Source organism: Protopterus annectens, chromosome 17.part0 (genome assembly GCF_019279795.1).
Source record: "Protopterus annectens isolate FY-2018-M chromosome 17.part0, PAN1.0, whole genome shotgun sequence".
Taxonomy (NCBI): domain Eukaryota; kingdom Metazoa; phylum Chordata; order Ceratodontiformes; family Protopteridae; genus Protopterus; species Protopterus annectens.
Window position 1 is genome coordinate 69058250 of NC_056751.1, and position 22226 is coordinate 69080475.

A 22226-nucleotide genomic window follows, 5' to 3' on the forward strand; every position below is an offset into this window, starting at 1 on the left:
ACTGTATTTTCACTGCAATAGTGGAATTTTTGTCATGTTGTGTAATACCATCGTTCATCAATAGTATTACATAAATGTAAATGCATTGTCTTCATATTATATTGCTATTCATGGAGCTTTTCTCCCCGGGACTCCATTGAAAATGGGCTCTTCTTGGCCCAATGGACTATCCCGGTAAACAAACTGTAAAATAAATAAAAATAAATAAACTACAAAGAAGACTTCCTTTCCCTTAGTGCATTAATTATAAAAAAAACCTCTTAGTTAACTCCTCCAAAACTAAAATGATGCTTTTTGGCACAATATAAAAGCTCCCAAGTATATTGAACCCACTTGGAATTTAGCTGGACTCTCCTCTTAACTTCAACATTCATGTTTATTATACATGCAAGAAATCATCTTTCTCTTTTTCTGGACCAAAGAAAATTTCTCCAGTTCTTGCCAGATCCCCTAGAACAGCCTTAGACAAGGGCATCTTGCTGGCTCATCTTGACATGGGTCACTTACTGAACCATTGTCTGAATATTTAACTCAATATTTAAAACCTTTATTGGGTTTTATTAGAGCAAGAATCCAAGACACCACCCAATTTTTGGACATTATTAATAATTCTCAACTTGAACCACATTGGCTATTATGCACTTTGGACATTACCTCCCTCTATACCAACATTCCACACTGGGCAGGTTTACAAGCGTTGGATTATTGGTTGGCTAGATCAGGTCTATACCAACCCGGATTTAACACATTTCTTATATGCCTTACAGAACATGTTTTGTCTAGTAACGTTTTTTATTTTCAAAATCTTTGTTACTGGCAAACAAAAGGGACTGCTATGGGTGCATCTTTTGCACCCATATATGCAGATCTTTTTATGGCATATATAGAAGAAATTATTATCTATGATTATAATCACAATATCTATATGTGTGAGATGGACATTTGGCGTCGTTATCTGGATGACTGTTGGTTGGTGTGGAAAGCTGATGAATGTTACCTTATGGAGTTTCTTGGATATCTTAATGATAACATATGGGGGATAGAATTTAAGTTGACTTACCATATGTCGAGGATAGTATTTCTTGATGTTGAAATCACTAGAAATGAGGACAATACTTTGTCAACTAGGATGTTCAGGAAATTTCCAGAATTTAATTCATTATTACATGCTACCAGCTTCCACCCACATGTCATCCAGAATATACCCAAATCACAATTTTTAAGAGCTAGGAGAATCTGTTCTAGCCAACAATCCTTTTTTGATGCCCAGGAGGATTTGACACATAGATTTATTAGGAGGGGTTATCGTCCAGGTACAGTGCATTTAGCCAAAAGATTTGTGTCCAATATTAACAGGGAAGATTTATTATCATATAAAGATAAGAAAAACAGTATTAAGCCACAACCCTTGCGTCTGGTGACCACATATGGACGCAATACACAGGGTTTCAAAAATATTATATACAGACATTGGAATGTTCTTAAAGCCGATCATAAACTTAATTCTTTACTTCCTGATACATGTTCCTTTTCATTTAGAAGGGGACAAACCATGGGTTCTAAATTTAGTCATTACAAAAGAGTTGGTTCTGATTTCCCTACTTCTACCCAGTTGTCGATCACAGGTAAACCTATTGTTGGATGTATGCCTTGTGGACACTGTTCTTTTTGTATTCGCGTTTCACGCACTAGTGAATTTAGTAGTAAAAACACATCTGATGTTTTTGATATCAAATTTTGGGGCAATTGCAATACTGAGTGGGTCATCTATTTGGTGACCTGCAATTGTTCTGCTTTCTATGTCGGAAAGACCTCCAGGCCTTTCCGCCTTAGAATTTGTGAGCATTTGAGTGACATTAAAATAAGCACTAGTAATGCATTATATAAACATTGTTTAAAACATGCCTCAGCCTCTTTCAAATTTGTTACCATTGATTGTATTAAGGGGAGATGCCAAAACAAACAGCATTGGCTGGAATTACTTAGCTCCAAGGAAAAAAAATGGATTATAAAACTTGGAGCTTTGTTTTCACCTGGCCTTAATGACCAATTGTAATAACTATTAATGCTATGTTGTGATTGGTTGTAATGCACAGTTCATTTTGTATTTATATGGATGTATTCTGATACTCTGATTTTTCATTTCTACTTTTGTATTTCACTGAAGAAGGCTCCTAGGAGCCGAAACCGGTTTGATTATGTGTAGGGGGAATTTTCATCCCTACATTAATAAATGATTTTTTGCATGTGAACTTTGCTCACGCTCGCTGGCGTTTTTTTGGTTGTTCATTTTGTCTGCTTGGCCGTGCGAGGGTTCCACGGGCATCTGCCTCTTGTTTAAGCCTGAAGTTTCCCTACTTAGAGTTCTGTGTTCTTGTTGTTTTGAGTTTATTCTTTTACTCCAAATAGACATTTGGATGGCTAATGTACTGTACACGTCTGGCACAGAATTTTTATTTGTTTATTTTATTGGTAAGCTTCCACTAGTGACAATGTTGTATTTTGTACCTGTAAAAATGATCTAAAGAAGGACTTGTTTATAAAAATAATGTGTGCAACAATAGTCAATGGAAATTATCACTGACCTGTTTGCTTCCTTTAAATTGTTCTTCTGCTTGGTGCCTAATGAGTCATACTCAGAACTGTCAGTTTAAAAGTCTGCTTTGTAAATATCAGTGGGACCCACACCCCGGTAAAATGGTGCTGTTTGACATTTCTTTAGAAAGCTAAACACAAGCCTTGTTTGTATTCAGCAGTCACATTTAACAATATCCAGAACTAATAAACAGAAAATTTAGAGAGGTCAATGAAATAGTATGAAATCAATATACTACAAAAGGTATGAGCTTTTATTTTTATAGTAGAATTATGAAGATTTGCTGTTATTTTCAGTCTGTTTCTTGGGGCTCAAGTTCTATCATGGACTGTGTTTTACCCTCTGTAGAATATGAGGTATACCTATTGGATTTCCTGGAAGGTCTTCGGAAATTTCATTATATGCAGACTGTGTGGATGGGCACCATTGGTGAAGGTTTCAGTCATAAGCAGCATCAGTAACTCCTGAAATCTTGCATTCTGTACATTGTGGTACTTTTATACCAGCAACCTTCTTTCACTCTTTTCAGTTAATCTGTATGACATTTTGTAAGGGTAGCTAATACCATTAAATCTGTTTTAAAAATCAACAGAAAATCTGCTTCACTGTGAAGAAAAATACACATCAGTGTAAACAGTTAAAAGTAAAAAAAACATTTACTCATATTTTTATTATGGAATATTTTATTTCTTTGTCATAATGACCTAGTTTAAAAAATGGAGGATTTTAAGGGGGAGCAGTTCCTCCTTACAAGCTAGTTGATTTCTTTACATAGTTTACCCTGCAGTGTACATCTGATCTTCTCTTTGGGTTGTGTACTAGGGGTGTAGTGAGAGGGTTCACATGCTTAGCAATCGTATATATGGTAGGTGCTGGTAAAAATAAAAGCAGACAGGAGCATTTAAAGTTATGTATGCTGACTTGTAAAACATGAAAGGGTCACAACATGCTTCACTGGGCCAGTAGAGTGCAATGTTGTCACATATTTTGCAGTTCCACATTTCACAGTATTCTTTTACACTCAAGAAAACATGCCTGTATTTTACATTTATTTATACAGTTGATAGAATTATGTATCAAATTCTGTTTGACTAGGCTGGCAGCATTCGCCCATCTCTCCCCAATTGTCACAAGCAGTATCAAACAAAACTTGAGTTTGGAAATGGCAGCACAGTCCACACATGCATCCTATACTTAAACCCACATCATCATGAGGCAAAAAATGAGAAAGTTGTAGAACATAGCCTTTGGACTATTCCATATTTAAATGTACTATTTAATTGGAAATTAGCCAGATATGAATGTGACAGTCAGACATTGTAAATTAGGCAAAACATTTCTGAAATATAAATTAGGTTAGTAAAAAACTTTATTTCTGAGCTGTGGCCAGCTCAACATGACTCACTGAAAACTCACTTGTACAGCATAACATAGTATGTGATCACTACAGCTACTTTTGACTTGCCCAGGACCAAATGACGCATAACTCCATGCTCCTTGCATTTTATAGCTATTCTTGCATTCTGTATTATATATATTGTACATACCAATGGCACATACATCATTTAGATGTCTAGTTTGTCTCTTACACTGTGCATAACAGTTTTTGTTTTTGATGTAACCCCATGAAATCTTTCATCATCTGCCAAGGAGGATCCTGTTTACCTTGAGAGCTAAAAGCTACCACCTATAAAGCTAGCATTTCTGATTGGTGTTACCACTTATGTCTGGGATTCTGAAGATCCAACTGAGCACTTAAGACATTTTTGAACAACTTCTAAAGGCTGTAAAAATATTTACAGTAACATAGGTTTTGCTCCCGTTCAAATTATTTTTGCAGCTGAATCATTATCCTAAAAAAGAGAAAATAGAATATATCAGTCAGGCAAGTCTAAATTTTCACATTTTGTGGTTTCATTCTAGCCATTGCTTTGTTACACTGCAGTGCATAATTTCAGCTTAACTTTTTTGTGATTTCCTTGTGCTCATTGAATATTGACTGTTTCTTGGCTTTCTTTGCAATTAATTTTCATATGCACAGACATGCAGTTTAGTTAAGTAATTTACATCTTTAGCTGTTACTAATGTTACTGAGTGGCAACCATTGTTATACTTAAAGCACATTTCCTGCATATTAAAGTGTTTTATAACTTCCAATATTTTTCCTAGTGATGTAGTTAGACTGGAGAGACCTGATCTTGAAGAACAAAGAAATCAGCTCATTATAAGAATTAACACTGATAAGAATCAGCTAAAAGCAATAGAAGACAGGATTTTAAAGCTGTTGTTTGCTTCTGAAGGAAACATTTTGGACAATGAAGAATTAATTAATACACTGCAACAGTCTAAGGTAAGATTTACCGTACAGACCTTGGAATGTACTGTCTGAAACTTATACAGAATGCAAGTATTTTTGAATCTTGTAATTCTATATTTCTGCATTCTTTCTATTTGATTCATTATAGTTTTAAAACACACTGATGACATTCCATAAAGGAATATAAAACAGTTGTTGCACTATTGGTAAAGCAGCATTTTAACAACTTTTTATCTAATCAAGGGAATGACCATTGTTTACAATATGCATAAACAACAGCCAACAGCTTAACAGCTCACATCTACTTAACTCATTCACTCCAGAGCAGCTCAGGAAGAGCTGCCTGCTGAATTCCACCATAGGAACAACAGAGCAGCCTGAGCTCATTTTCAGAAAATCCATTTGTAATACTATACAGAAAACAAATGCTCATAATTCTTTAACTATAAGAGCTACACTAAAAATGTAAACGCGACGAAAGTTGTTCAGCAGACACTGACCTTTCCAACAGTGTAAATGTTGATAGTGCATATCAAAGTCATAATGAAATATTTGGCAAGGAATGCTGATATTGTGCAATTTTTAATTTTTGGAAAAGCAAAGCACAATATCTTGGTCTATGTACCATGCAGACCCATACAATTTGAATTTAATTTGTTAGTATGAATGTCAGCTTTAAAATGATACTTTAACCATAACTGTGTGACACTCCTTTCATGAGATATTCACAGAAATATGATTAGTATATTATTTCTCATAATTGATAAATAAACAAAGCATAATATCTCATCACCTGTAACAGACAGAGCCTACATATCAGTGTAGAAGTTGTGCATCTGAATGTCAGCTTCAAAATGACGCATCATTTGTGTGATTACCATGATCCCTCGTAGAGATATGGGCATAATAATGAGAAGTATTGTAAATGTATAATTTTCATATTTGTACAAGACTAAACAAACTGTGATATCTGTACGTGTACAGTGCCTAGACACAGTTCTTTTACCATGATGTAAGGAGTAACACTGTCTTCAAAATGATGCATTACTTCACACAATGTGGTGCTCCCTTGCAAAGTTATTTACCAAAATATGAAAAAAATCATAATTTCCATAACCTAAGTCCAAAACAAACTTTGATATCTGCACATGTGTCAAACATACAGGCACAATTATTTTACCATGTTAGAACCAGCAATACTGTCTTAAAAATGAGATATTACTTGGCACATTCAGATGCTCCCTTACAAAGTTATTTACCAAAATATGAAAAAAATCATAATTTCCATAAGCATAAGTCTCAGACAAACTTTGATATCTGCACGTGTCAAACATACTGGCACAATTCTTTTACCATATTAGAACCAGCAATACTGTCTTCAAAATGAGATATTACTTGGCACATTCAGATTCTCCCTTGCAAAGTTATTTACCAAAATATGAAAAAAATCATAATTTCCATAACCTAAGTCCAAAACAAACTTTCATATCTGCCCGTGTCAAACATACAGGCACAATTCCTTTACCATATTAGAACCAGCAATACTGTCTTCAAAATGAGACATTACTTGGCACATTCAGATGCTCCTTTGCAAAGTTATTTACCAAAATATGAAAAAAAAAATCATAATTTCCATAACCTAAGTCCGAAACAAACTTTCATATCTGCACGTGTCAAACATACAGGCACAACTCCTTTACCATGTTACAACCAGCAATACTGTCTTCAAAATGAGACATTACTTGGCACATTCAGATGCTCCTGTGCAAAGTTATTTACCAAAACATGAAAACAAAATCATAATTTCCACTAATGAACCCAGGACAGGCATGGGACTTCAGTGGCAGGCAAGACCACCTGATCTGTCTGATAGCTGTGCTGGCTACCCACTCAGACAGCTGATACCACTTCAGTCTCATGGCCTCCTTCAGTGTCAGCAGTCTGCCTTACCTATGCCTTTTCTTTTTACATGTGTCCATTCAGCAATGGACCTAAGGGATCAAGTTCTATATTAGCAAGCCCTTCCTGTCATCTAAACTCTACACATGCCTAATAAAGCAGAGTAAAAATAGAAGTATTGCAGGATGGTCACTGACATATTAGATTGTACGTGGTAGCACTCTCCTAAAACTGTTGTCCTTTCTCAGCATCCTCCCAGCTCATTACCACAATTATTTGTCAACTCAGAAAAATGCATTTTACACAACACATTTCATAATAGAGTTTTACTTACCATACTGGTCTCTAATTGGTCATGGGTGTTTTCCATTCTTCTCACAAGCTGCATATTACCAATCCTGCATAGCCCTTCTCACGCCATTGTAGAGCTCAGTCAAGAACAACGCAATGCCCTCCTCAGTTAGGTGAACGCCATCCCTTCTGAACAGGTAAACATCTTCTATGGTGATGCTGTCATGACAGATTGTAGATCCACCGACCCTGTGCATCAAGCCATGCATGAACCCATTCTGCAAATGTCTGGCCTTGTGAGCTGCCCGTTGACTGTTTGCTGTTTTCCATATGGTGATGACGCTACAGAGGTACATACCGACCACCCGTGAAAAAAACAAATTACACACAATGGCTGACAAGGGGGCATAGAAAGGGCACATGTAAAGAGAAAAAGAAGGGTAAGGACCGCCGCTGCACTAGTGTGGAGTGCAGAGGCATTCATTATCATTCACAACCTCCTTCAGTGTCAGCAGTCTGCCTTACCTCTGCTTTTTCTCTTTACATGTGTCCATTCAGCAATGGACATAAGGAATCAAGGGTGGAAGGATTGTGATGTTTCTTGCCCTGACCTGCATACATTTTATAGTACCAGGGGGATGGAGAGTGACTACATAATAATATGTTCAATTGTAGTAGTTCACTAAAACATGATCCTTGTAACCACAATGAGTACATTACTGTGTATCAAACAAATTGAAAAAAATGACAGAAAGAAACTGGGGGGGACTTGAAATGACTCCATGTAGGCTCCAAGTAGACAAAAAATGAAATCTAGCTTATGCATTCATCAATGTGATGACTTCTACTTCTGTGAATAACAGTGACAGCTGCTGATAGTTTTACATGAAAAGTGAGAATGACTCAGTGTTACATTGTAACTGCACTTATTGTTAATGTGATAATGACCTGCATATCATTACTGCAAAGTTCTGCATGCTCAGACACAGGTGATAATTGCTGCACATAACCTGTTGAGTAGACATTCATTATATTTCTTGGTGCAGGTGTTATGCAACACAGACTCATTATTATATTACTGAGCCCTTCCTCACACCTAAAGTCCATACATGACCAACAAAGGCAGGAATATTGCCCAAAATATATGGTAGCTCCATGCTGGTAGTAATCTGTAAGTAATAACCTTCATCTCACTGAGGCAACTAGTGAGTATAATCAGAAAGAGAAATAAAGTCACAAATCTGTAACCTATCTGGTTGAGTCGTATAACAATTACTCCAAAAAGTAGTAATTCATTTCTCTCACCTAACCATCCCTCTGGTTACAATAAGACACAGAAGTAAAAAGGCAGAAATATTGTCCAAAATATCTGGTTGAGCAATGCCAAAAATCAGCATTCCAACATTTCTAGAGTTATTTATCAGTAGTGTTCCTGAAGACAGTATGTGCATATTGTTACAGATAAAAAATGGCTACACTACAGCATGGACAGAATTCATTCACAGAAGTAGATAAAGACTTCCGATAATATGTCAGTTGTTCCCAGTTCATTCAAGTACACACTTGAAAGCTGAATACAATAAAACAAAACTTTATAATAACCATCTATGAAACCTGATGTAAAGATAACCTATGCTTCTTGCACCATATTTGTACCACAATATTCTAAGCAATAGATAAGCTCAGAGAACAGGTCATGGCACCATGCTTCGAATTAAACTAAGCCAGTGAATCAATATACACAGCCAGCTCCCAGGACAATAAAATGGCCAAATGGATTTTCCAGTTATGCAAAAGCTTTTTTGTGACACAGTAATAAATTATTTTCCCCAGTAAATTCATCAGCTGTTTGTGTTGTGTATGCAAAAGCACCATAAATCACACAATAAACCACTTTCCCCAGTGGGCACTTCAGCAGTCTGACCATGTATGCACAAGCACTTCCCCGATACACAAATTAATTACTTCCCACAACATCTTCATTAGTACATGCAGGCATACACATGCCACAAAATGACACATTCACCCAAACGACCCCTTCAGGAAAATGTTGCAATATGTACAATCACCAAACTAAAACATTTCCCCAAACGACCCCTCAGTAGCATTTCCCAGTATGTGCAGTCATCTAAAGGAGACATTCACCCAAGTGACCCCCTTCAATAAAATGTTGATGTATGGGCAAGCACCAGAATGAAATATCTCCCCAAACGATCCTTTAGCAACAGTTCCTGGTATGTACATGCACCAAAATGAAACATTCACCCAAGCAACCCCCTTCAGTAAAATGTTGATGTTTGCGCAAGCACCAGTATGAAATATTTCCACAATATTTCCAGGAATGTTTGTTGTATGGGATTGCAGAGCCATTTAATGGGTAAGAGGCTGCAGGGAAGGTGGATGGTCTATGTACATCTGGGGTATAGCTGCCTACATACATGAATGGATTATGGCAATTTATGGTTGTTCCTCACCCAAATCAATGGTAGTATTGTCATTGATAGAGAACTAGTGGGCACAACTCATGAGATGAAGGCTGACAGCTGGCAGGTTGGAACATAGAAAGCCTACAGGAAAAAAGTGAAAAAGGAACAAGTGTAGGTAGAATGAAGGTGACAAAATGCAGAAACGAAGGGAAACAATAGGAAAACAAATCACATTTAACTCCATTCATATTAACTGTTGAATACTTAGTTTAAATCTTCTATAAATCTTGACCTGGGAAGACAGATAAAAGGGAAGAATTCCAGTGTGATGAAATACAATGTTTTGTGGCTATTGGCTATATTACTTTCTAAATTATACTGATTCAGAAGATATGTAGCATGTCAAATAATACAAGTTTAGGATGTAAGGTCAAATTAATGGTCCATAAGGTACTGGTGAATGTTGCTATCTGAGTTCAGTACCTTTGCTTCTTTGAGCAAATCCACCAACAGTGTACATGCTGAATTTCTTCAGCATTGCCATTTCAGCAATTTGATTTGGAAGAGGAATTCATCAAAAATGATGTCAGAACAGAAAACAAAATAAGTCTGAAAATTAGACTGGGATCTTTCACAACCACCTGATCTACCACAAAATCAAGTAGATGGGACCTAAATTTAATATCTGATCTGAAGGAAGACAGACTTAAATGTGCACCGCCCCCTAAACCCTTCTGCTGCACTGTATTGTCAGAAATACATCTCCCTGTTGTGGGAATAGAACCCACAGCCTTCTGCATCAAAAGAGTCTGCTGCCTAAACACAGTAGATAACAACCTTAGGGTAAAATACATTAAGAAAAAAAAAAAAAGGAATGCATATTCAGGAGATGAATCCATTCAACAGGAAAAGTAGTAATCATTAAAATGTATAGCTAAGCAAAGGTTTAGTACAATTGTCTTGAATGCTAACTGAAGCGGAGATGAAGTAAAGTAACAAGGCTGAACAAAAGAAAGCATGTTTATGATACATCAACTGTTTCCATGAAATTGTAGGCACAGCATCTTATCAGAGAAATGTAACAAAGTCTGCATATGACATTATCCCTGGTTAAATAAACACATTGCATAGCACAATGATCACGGAATGCGTGCATCTGAATAACGTGTTTGAAACTTAATAAAGAAAAACATTTACAGCTGCTTCAGTGTAGTAGTTTGTGTAGTACTGGTGTAAGGGGCCAATAAAAATGTATATTTATAGACTTTGGTAATCAGAAGTGAAATTAGCGACGGGCACAGTGGCTGTCACCAAACAGCAAGAGATTCTCCGGTCCAGCTCACAACTGGGGTGGCTTTTGTGCGGAAGTTCCACATTCTTCCTGTGTTCTATTGGCATTCTCTGTGTGCACCCATTTCGTCCCACATTCCCAAATACCTGTGAGGTAGATTGGGACTTCTAAAATGACCTCTAGGTAAAAGTGCCATGGATGGGTGCGGGCATTCTTGGGATAATCACAGAAGTCGAGTGCGACTTGTGAATGCATTTGGCTGGATAGGTGTTTTGAGATAAGTGCACAATATCTACATGTGCGTACTCACTGTACTGAATGTCGACACTTTAAATTACAAGTTATCCCATGTATACAATTGTCTGTATAGTTGCCGCCTCATTCGTAGACAAGTTATGCCATTTAAAATAAAGACTCACAAACTATAAATCCAAGGAAAAAAAAAACAGCGATACAAACAGGCACAAGGAATCCAAGAGGCTCAGTAATCCGAAAACTGTGATGTCTTCTAAATGCAAAATTTTATTAAAAGTTGTAGAACAGCGTTTTCGTTACCAACAAATGTTGTAGCTTCTTCAGAGAGCAAGTGAAGAAGCTACAACATTTGTTGGTAACGAAAACGCTGTTCTACAACTTTTAATAAAATTTTGCGTTTAGAAGACATCACAGTTTTCGGATTACTGAGCCTCTTGGATTCCTTGTGCCCGTTTGTATCGCCCATTTAAAATAAAACTGTAATAATACAAAACTAAGTGAAAGGAAGCCTAAGGACTTGTCATCTGCTGGCACTAGTGCCACCCAGCCTTTACTGATAATGATGATACCATCCACCCCTTAGCGAATGTTTAGCAGATCACACTCACTGCTGCTGAAGTCTGTTTTCTACGTTCCTGCCCTGATCGCTTCATCTCCCCACTTTTACTGTAGAAAAAAAAGTGTTTTGCAAACAGTTGCAATGTAGCACGCAGCTGCTAAAGTGCAGACCAACGGACGAACTTTCCATCATTTAAGTTTTACTCTAAAGATTCATTTCACTCTCTACTGTTTGCATGAAGGTAGTTAGTATATCGGACTGCCACATAAATAAAAAAAATAATTTCCAGCAAACCACACAGGTAGAAATTCAAACAATTCTGCTGAAATCTGAATGTTTAGTTATGCTCGTTAGCAGCTAGTCAGCCCAGGGCATATGCATTACATATAAGTAAAAGTACACAAAAGAATGTAGCAAACCTGCCTGCACTCTCCCATTTCAATTAAGAGTAACAAACATGGAATGCTGCCTTCCGTTCTATTCAGCAAGAAAACAGCCCAGAAACAAATTATGTTTCAGAAAAGACTACGGTTTTCTTACACCTTTACTTACGCTTTGCAGCAGTCTTTACTGAAACGGAATGAGGCTCCAAACCACTGGCTGCTTGGCCATCTTCTACAAACTTAGAAAGCAAGAAACCCTCTATTTCGATAAAACAAAAAGAAATTAGGTTATGGGTGGAGTTAGTGCGAAGTGGTGGCTCGAATTGCAAGAATCCGATTGGCTGCCACCACTTGCTTTATCAAGCACCTTTTACATGGGATTTGTATTAAAACTTTAATGTGAACTTAATGTAAAAACACACTGAATCGTAACTATATAATGTAATTTACATGTTCAGTTATGATTTCAGTGTGTTTTACATTAGGCTCAACTATAAATGTGAACTACAGTTTCTCGCGCTTCAGGAAGGCACTCGGGGATAACAGCTTGAAATTATTATCTTCTCATGGCGCGCTCGGTGTTAAGCACACAGGCGCCATGAGAAGGTACTCGGGGTTAATGAGTTAAGGCAGCATCAAAATGACTGTGGGAGAAAAGATATGATAAACACATGGTTGAAATATTGAGTCACTGTTCGTAAAAAAGGACTGCCAACCTACTGGTGTCATACTACTCAGAGGAGTACATACCTCTCAATCATCCCAGATTTGGTTCAGAAATTTGCTCTGCCCTCCTAAACCTTCCTAAAACTGGTTGATTTTGATGGAAAAGATAGAGGATTGCCCATGATGAGTAATGACAATGTTTACAGTTATAGACTTTTTTACTTCAGAAAATGCATATTAATTCTCTGTATCTTACTCTGTCAATTTCTTAAATAAATGCTACCATTATTTTAAAAACATTTCCTAATTGCCCCTGATTATTTCTTGATCATGTCAAGTGTTTGATCTCTCATGCCCCACAGTACTTTTGACTAATCACTGAAGAACTGACTATCTTAACACACGTGCACACACACACACACACACACACACACACACACACACACACACACACACACACACACACACACACACACACACACACACACACACACACACACACACACACACACCCTCTCTCAAACACAAAACATGCTTTCAGTCACTTACAGCAGCTAACATACCACCCTGCACAATGTATTTTTGATCACTAATTCTAAAATTGACCTGCATAATACTCATCAAGCATACTTACCTGCACACAATCTACAAAACTCATTAATAACCTTTCACTCAGGTACACATTGCTATGGAAGACCTGGCAGCTCTCTTAAATAGTGACAAACACTTGCTAAATAAAGAAACATACCTACCACAGTGATGGCTTGCACGTGCACACACTCTTGATGATATGTTCAGAGACAAAAAGAGTGAGAGAGCAGTTTTAAACATACATATACACACACACACGCACACACACACACACACACACACACACACACACACACACACACACACACACACACACACACACACACATATATATATATATATATATATATATGTATGTATATGAGAGGTTTTATACATACGTGTGTGTGTGTGTGTGTGTGTGTATATATATATATATATATATATATATATATATATATATATACATTTACATATACGTATCTAAATATTTGATGAGAGTTTACATTTATTAAGATCTGATGAAAGAGCATTCAACAGTTATGATTACAATATGGGTGACACTGAATAAAACTACAGTGCATATTTATTTCTGACTGTATATTTTTGTATCTGAGTATTATGCTGTTGCAGTAACATTTCCTGTTATTATTCTGATTCCAGCGTATCTTTCAGGCAAGTCTGACAAATGCATTCACTTCACTTGTTCAGACGTGTCTGGAATCTTCAACAGTATTATCCATGGCACCATTTCAGAATGTACACTAATGACTGAATGCTTGTTTCATATCACGCTTTTTAATTTGGTTGCACTTTTTGCTCTTCTGTTGCCCGCTAACCATCTGTCTCATTCAAGAGCACAGTTGAGGTAGGATTATCATCTAGGCTGCCATCAGTGGAAATATTATTTTATTTGATAAATAAGTAAGGACAATAGCCACAAGTGCTTCTTTTCAAGGGAAGAATAACCCATTTTTGTTTTGCAAGTAGAAGCTGGAGGAATTAAACCCTTGACAATGGGACTGGAGGAATTAAACCCTTGACAATGGAATAGAGCTTGTTGTTCAAAGCCTTAACCCAGGGGTGTCCAACCTTTTCAGTTGCAAGGGCCACATTGAGTCAACAGAAATGGTCTGGGGCAAACGGCAAGTGAGGACCAAAAAAAAAAAAAAAAAAAAAAAAAAAAAGGTCTCACAGTAACTGAAGAGCAAAAAAAAAAAAAAAAAGAACAACACACACCATGTTTATGCAGACTAATGTGGTTGTATTGTAGGTGAATTTACAAAATAAATAAATAAATTACTAAATGCATAATATCTCATTCTAATTATTTAAAAAAACAGTTAAATCTAACATCTTAGTTTATTTGTAAAAAAAATTAACAGGTACAAACCTTGGGTCTAATCCCCTCTAATAGTGCAATAATTTACTACAGGAAAGTCTTAATTGCACATGGCAACTGAAATCAAACATCTATTTCATAAATAGTAGCTGAGTAACTTAATATTTATCAGACTGAACAAGGAGAAGGTCACTGTAAGCTGCCTGTCAGGTGCCAGGATCTGCCACATAATGCAAGCACTCAGGTCACTCCAAAGCAAGTACAAATATGACTCCATCATTGTCCATGCAACAAAGTTAGAACATGTCCTCCTTCTGTGAAAAAAAGAGAAAGCCTTTTTGGGACAGGGGGATGTGTTATATATTATTAGCAGTTTTGTTTCATTTCTACTCCATGTTTTCCCTTTCTCACAGAATTATTAAAATAGTATGAGCAAAATTTATGTGATGTTTCAAATGTGAAAGTAATTTTTTGTTTATTAAAGATTAAAATGCAACAGTTACATAAAATATAGATAGAAAATAATTTTGTCCTAAAATCTCAGGACATTTGCCATTTTTACAACTGTTTTGCAGGACACAACTGCCCAATGCGGGACTGTCCCTAGCAAAGTGGGACAGGTAGTAACCTTAGTCCAGATTTCTTGATCGAGAAGAGGTACGACTGCAACTACACTATTAAACTCCTAACCACCAGCTAAACTCCTAATCATCAGCTACCACCTATAATGTAATACTGCATTCAAAAGTGCACACACAATACTTTTATTTCTTGTAACAAATTCCTGACTGAAAAAGGGGCACCTTTATGGCACTCCACCATCCTTTAAATAAGCAAAGGAAGGCGTCTGGGGGTAAAGCCCATAGCAAAGGGAGAAAAAAAAATTAAAAAAAGACATAAGCACCACATACATGTAACACCAGAATGTAATCCGAACTCAAACTGCTTCCAGTTTGTAACTGTTTCTTTAAAAACAGTGTAGTAGTAGCACATGGATCCAGTCTATTTAGAGGAGGTCTATGCTCAGTAAATTTGGGCCGTGTCAAATTAAACAGAGTCCAACTGTCTGTCAATGGGCAGGAGGGGCAAAGAAGAACAGAAAAGGCAAATAAACTGAAATATAAGCAGACGCCCCGTCCTTCAAGATAAAGGGCACCAGGTCCCTCAAATAAGACAAACATTAAAAAGAAATAGCGCCTCAAGTATTCCTACTCTTAGTTTGAAAACTTCACAATGAAACTGCAACAATTACAAATAAAAAAAAAGAGCACATTACAAATAAAAAAGACAACTCATATTAATAAAGTATACTAAAGACAAACTATATGCCTTTACTCAAAATATCACTTCCTATGAAACAGCAGACACTCACAACATATCGGCCCGAGTGTCAGACAAACCTAGAGACAAAAGCAGCTGAATGAAACTTTCCTTTTCGTGATGGAACGCCACTCTGCCAGCTATCACCAGTCATTTTATAACATCATTAAACGGTAACCGTTTCAAACAGCGAGCGGCGACAACCAACTCGAGATATTTAGTGTTTAAAAGTCTCAACGCGAGCTGTCTTTACCTGCCAACTGTCTTCGCAATAATAAGGCTGACTGAGACTCCGTTATGGCTTACAGCTGACTATCAAGGCGAATGGAAATGTAGTCTTCCTCTAGTCTAGTGAAAACAGAGTTTATTAAACTAAGACTGGCACAGAAATCAAACACAAGATCTACCTCTGTTCCTCTGAAGAGTTTTTCAGTACTCTCCTTCCCTCTCCGCACCTGCGCAGTTAAACTCCAGAAACAGCTAGAGTCGTAATTGTAGCACAAATAAACTGTTTTACATGGTTTCACCAGTTCCTCTTTACTAAATGATCGAACGGTGTTTTCGCGCATGCGCATGAAAAAAGCGTGAAAAAAAGAAAGTTGGCGCATGCGCATAACAGCAAAAGTACGCGGACATGTAAACACACGGAAAAAAGTTAAATTAAAATTAAATTTACATTTAAGGGTCGCATGGAAGAGCTCTGAGGGTTGGACACTCCTGCCTTAACCTTCTTTCCAACACTGCCAGCCAACATTTGAAACAGGACATGTCAGTTTCTTCAGTGAAATGCCAGTTTCATCTGTCAGGAGACTCATTCTATTCCTTTTTAAATGTCATCAGAAATCAAATTTCTACAGGTCATATAGCCCAGAAGTCATTTTTCTTTGCAGCTTGTTATTTATTTATGTCATAAGAAGTGCATTTTCGCAAGCCTAATGGTTAGATTTAGTATATCTAGTTAGTTATCTGTGATGTTTACCATATTGATCACTGCTGCAGTAGACTAAGCTACATGGGTTATATCCTGCCAAGGATGGAACAACCAGCCAGCTTCTAAAGTTTAAGGGCACCTTCCATGTACCCAGACCATTAGGCAGCTTGAGCTGAGCTGACTAAAAAGATAGGTTTGGGAGCCAAGTCCTTCAGAGCTCTCCTGCCACTAAAGAAAGCTTTCCTTTGTGGGCTATCGAGTATTGATGGTCAGATTGTGCTGTTCCATTGCTGGGCAGATAAGTTGCCTTTGGGGAAAATCCTTCCATATTTGATATTAATTGTTTAAACATGCTTCCCTGGTTAGGAAGGTTGTTTTTAATCTAGGAGTTTGTGTCTTAATAAACTGTCACGAGAATTAACTGTACTTTCCTGATTAGGAAAGCTTTTAATCTAGGAGTCTGTGTTTTAACAGGCTGTCATTAAACTTAACTGTACTTTTAAATGGGAGCACACATTTTCCTGTCAGTTTAAATGTTGTTAAAAACATTTTAAAGCCATTTTTCTGTGAAACAATGTATTTATTTTACTTTTGAGGGATGGCAAAGTGTATTAAAGTGTTTTTTTACTGTGTTTTATTGGGAAAAAGTTTGGGACTTTTATCTTTCACCAGCTTGTGCTGCTTGGTTTACTCAGGAAAGAGATGCCATTTTTATTTTGTCCACAGAACAAGATAGCAGTACCATGGTCAGTTCTTTTAGCCGCAAAAAGAAAAGTTGAGCAAACAAGAAAAAGTTGAGCACACAGCTTTTGACACCACAGCAGGCTAGAAATTTGCCTCAGCCAGAGGTGGGTAACTCTGCTGTGGCCAAAGCTGTTTCCCCAGACCATTTATCTTTTTCTTTGGATCCCTCTGATGTGGTACCTACAACCACTTTTTGTCCATTGGTTAGCCACTTCCTGTACAGCTGTTGGGGTTTCCTGAGTGGGCAAGGGAGAGCCACTCTTGTTGGTCCTGGGAGAGGGGGCAGGGAAGTTTTCACTGTTTTGTCACAATGTTGTGCCTATCCCTGGGGAAGCTGTTGCTGCCATTAACAACCCTGTTGGCCCTATTTTTCATGTTAGAAAGAAACAGAAAATTTAAATGTGTCTGCTTCTCCTCAAATTTCCCTGGACAGGACTAGTTTATTAGGTCTGGCTCAGAGTCTAGTTCAGGTTATTGATCACTCTTATAAATTGGTTTCTGTTAAAAAAAAAAGGATTTCTTCTTTTCTTGAAGAGATTTAAAATTCTGAATCTGGATATAAAGATGAAGAGACAGATTCAGGGTTTTCTCCCCAGATTTCTGATTCAGACTCAGAGTAGAGCATTTTATCTGATCCTACCTGTGAGGGATTCTCTTTGTCAAAAATTATTCCCAGAATGCACCAATATTTTCAGTAGGAGAACATTGAGGTTTCTCAGTCCCTCAGAAAATACTCTGAGCTGTTACATTTGGAATTTCCAGGACTTTCTCCCATCCTTCTGGTGCTTTCAGCACACGAAGGGTATGTGTACCACTGCCTGCAATTTCCGTGATAGTCAGCCTACTGCCTCTACAAATGCAATTAGATTGCATAAGGCTCCTCAGTCTTTCATGTTTTTATACACTATCCCAAACCTAATGCAGCAGCTATAGCTTTATTTAATCCTGTTGCTGTTAAACATTTAATTAATGCCAATCAATCCCTTTCTGACAAGGAAGGTAAAATAGTTGATACGTTTGGGGGGAAAGTATGTACTTCTGCCTCTTTGATTTTCAAACATTTTGAATTGTCAGGCTCATATGTTAAAATTTATTCTGATTAATTGTGAAAGTATGAGGAATGTTTCATCTCCAGTTCCTTTGTGAGAGGAAAAATCTGCTTTGAGTAGTTTAGTTTCTTCCATTTTACAGGTCACAACTCATTGTTTAAAGTGCGTATATGACTCTTTTGATACTTCAAGGACTATAGCCACTGGTACTGTATTGTGGAGGTTTGCCTAGCCACATTCTTGGAACCTCCCAGATGTAAAAAAATGAGATTTTAAATTGCTCTTTGGATTGAGGGTTAGTATTTGAACCCACGGCTGCAGAGCTTATCAAAAATGCAATGAGCGGAGTAAACAAATTCAAGGAGTCTCTCAGATTTTTCAGCCCTTCCTTTACAAATTTTCAAAGTGATTCTCTACTGCTTGTCCAGTTTTGGCAAGAAACAAAATAAACAGTCTCAGTAAAATGCTGGTAAACAGACATTTAAGAAGCAATGGCAAGGGGGTTCCAAAAAGAAACCAGGAAACCCCCAAAATGAAGGACAGTCAAACAAGTCAGAAAGACAATTTTAAGAGACTATGTCCCCCCTCCCACCCTGGCAGTCCTGTATCCCTCCCAGAAAGTCTGAATCTCCATTCCTCTCTTTGGCAACATAGTTTTAAACAAATGGGTTCTGAAGATTATTTTTTTATTTAACATTTTGTTGACCGGCAAAGTCCGACTAGGTTTCACAGGTCCTGTTTTCAGCAGAGGCCTGGGGAGATATGCTCCATTATTCATGAAGGTTGCAGATGGTATTGCGAGAAAATTCCTCAGACTTTTCTTTTTCCCCTGTACTTCAACATTTGTTGTTTAAAGGAGTAATTGATCCAGTTCCTCCTTTCCAGTTTGAGAAAGGATTTTATTTAAAGATGTTTTTGATGCCAATGAAAGAAAATGCCTAGAGACCAATTCTGGATCTTTCTTTCCAAAAGCAATTTGCGATACTGCTCAAGTTAAAAATGCTGTCACTCACAATCTTATACCTCTTCTTCCTCATTTAAGTTTTCTTGTAAGACTAGATTTGAAAGATGGTCATCATCACATCCCTGTTCATCCAGACTTTGTGTTCCTTAAGGTTTTGTGTGTCGGGATCACATTATCAGTTCTCTGCCTTACCCTTTGTTCTATCTACTGAACCAAGCATGTTCATAAAGTATCTAGTTCCAGTTATACCTCACAGTAGGCTACAGGGTATCCACATTTTCCAAATTTAAATTACTTGCTTACTTTTTCAGATTGTTTTTTGAAGTGTCAGATGTCTCTCATTTGGGTGAGAGATCTCTTACACAAACTGGGATTCCAAGAGAACATTTAAAAGTCTTTTTTGACTCCATCACATACAGTTGTGTTCCTGGAGTTTCTGCTAGATACCTCCATTAAAAGAGCTTTCCTTCCACAGTAAAAAAATAGATCTACATGTAGATCTATTTTAAGAGTTTTCCACTCAGATTTCAGTTTCTGTTAGGGAATACCTCAGGATTCTGGTTCTCATGGCATCTGTGATTCTGATGTTACTTCTGGCAAGACTCCACATGGGAAAGATACAGTGGTATCTGAAGGCTCTTTGGTCCCAGCACCAGTTCCCTTTATCTTTTTAAATTCCAGTTCTGGGATTTCTCAAAGGACAAATCACTTGGTGGAGGCAGCAAATATCTCTAAAGCGAGTTCTTCCCTTTGCTTCTTGTGCTCCAAAGCAATCAGTCACCACAGTCGCTTTAGACTTTGTGATGTTACTTCTGGCAAGACTCCACATGAGAAAGATACAGTGGTATCTGAAGGCTCTTTGGTCCCAGCACCAGTTCCCTTTATCTTTTTAAATTCCAGTTCTGGGATTTCTCAGAGGACAAATCACTTGGTGGAGACAGCAAATATCTCTAAATCCAGTTCTTTCATTCTCTTCTCATGCTCCAAAGCAATCAGTCACCACAGTTGCTTTAGACTTTGCGTGGGGTCAGTGTCAAATGGGATAATAGTGCCTGGTATCTGGGACAACAGGAACATAAGCAAGTAAATAAGTATAAAAGAGATGGTTGCTGTAATACAGGCACTCATCTCTCTGAATCGCCTTTGGTCTCCTGGACCTCTTCAAGTTGTTATAGACAATACCACAGTGGTGTGGTACATCATCAAAGAAAGGGAAACAAGGTCTTACTCCTATGCAGACTAGCCATGTTAGCATGGGATATAGCTACACAGCACAATCTCATTCTATAGGCATTCTATATTGTGCCAGAACAAAACTGTGTGGCAGACAAATTTAGCAGGAAAAAGGCAGACCCTCACAAATGCAAACTAGATCTGGTAGTATTCCAAGATTTGATTTAATCTGCTGGATTTTCTTCAAGTAGACTTCTTTTCCTCATCTCTGAACAATCAGTTGGCAAAATTATGCTTCAGACTGCATGCAAGAAGGCCTGGAAGACAGATGTACTTTCCTTTGCTTGGATAAGAAAACTCCTGTATGATTTCCTACCCTTTCCAATAATATCCAGGGTAATTCTAAAGATTTAGGAAGAGTCTCCATGGATCATTGATGTGACTCCTTTCTTGCCCTGGCAGCAGTGATTCTCCCTACTTTTGAAAATTGCTAAGGGTAGTTATCACAAGCTGCCTTACAGAATCAATCCACTCACACAACTGTCAACTTCAACAGATTGCCTGGATTAGAGCCTTAATTACTTGTAGGCAACTGTCACTAAGAATACAGAGCAGGCACTAATGGTGCAAGAGAGCCTGCAACTAGAAAACCATATATTAGCAAAATGATTTCTAGTTAGAGACAACAGCATAGCCAGAATCCATTCAGGGCTAATGTTTCTTGGTTTTACACTGTTTGTGTGAGTTACTATCATATGACCTTTCTTACCCCTCTGGCAAAGTTCATTTACCGACTGTTTCAGCATGCCTGCCCATGGATTATTGTCTTTCAATTTATTCTCATGTAAAAATGTTTTTAAAGGGGTTTTGCATAAGAAGCCTCCAAGAAAACTGGTGGCCTCTATTCAGCATCTTAATTTTCTGTTAGAGAAGCTAACATTTGCTCAATTTGAACTGGTTAACTTGTCTGACTTGAGGGTCTTAATTTGGAAAATATTTTTCCTGATTACTCTGAACTCTGCAAGAATGGAATCTGAGTTGTAAGCTCTTATGGTGAGTCAGCCCTATCTCATTTTCCATAGGTTCAGGGTTTCTTTAAAAACGAATCAATCTGATGTTGTTAATCTTCTTACCATTCATCACTGATGGGTTCGGTTCCGAGCCAGTCGGAATTGTGTTGGCCTAATACCAAGCTCATGTATAGCAAAAACTCTCAAGCTATGCTGCTACCCCCAATGCCCTTCTCCCTGGTAGCTCAGATCTCGTTTGCCTTATAGCCATATACCAGAGTTTCACTGAGCTCTGAAGCTGTGTTATATTTTCTTGATAATTGTCTATTTTTGAATATTTCTCTTATTTTTCACTCTTTTACTATTAATATATCTAACTAGCTCTACCCATTGGGTAATTTTTTTACCATCATTGGTATGCCCTCTCTTTATCCTTGTGG

At 37.5% G+C, this 22226-nt stretch overlaps 1 protein-coding gene across 1 annotated transcript in view; it reads left to right on the top strand.

Annotated features, from left to right (window-relative positions):
* Positions 1-22226, top strand: part of DNAH6 (dynein axonemal heavy chain 6) — a 5071261-nt gene that overhangs the window by 3991127 nt on the left and 1057908 nt on the right. Inside the window, exon 60 of the mRNA XM_044059309.1 lies at positions 4766-4946. Coding sequence (XP_043915244.1) covers positions 4766-4946 — 181 coding nt within the window. The remainder of the gene's footprint in view (positions 1-4765; positions 4947-22226) is intronic.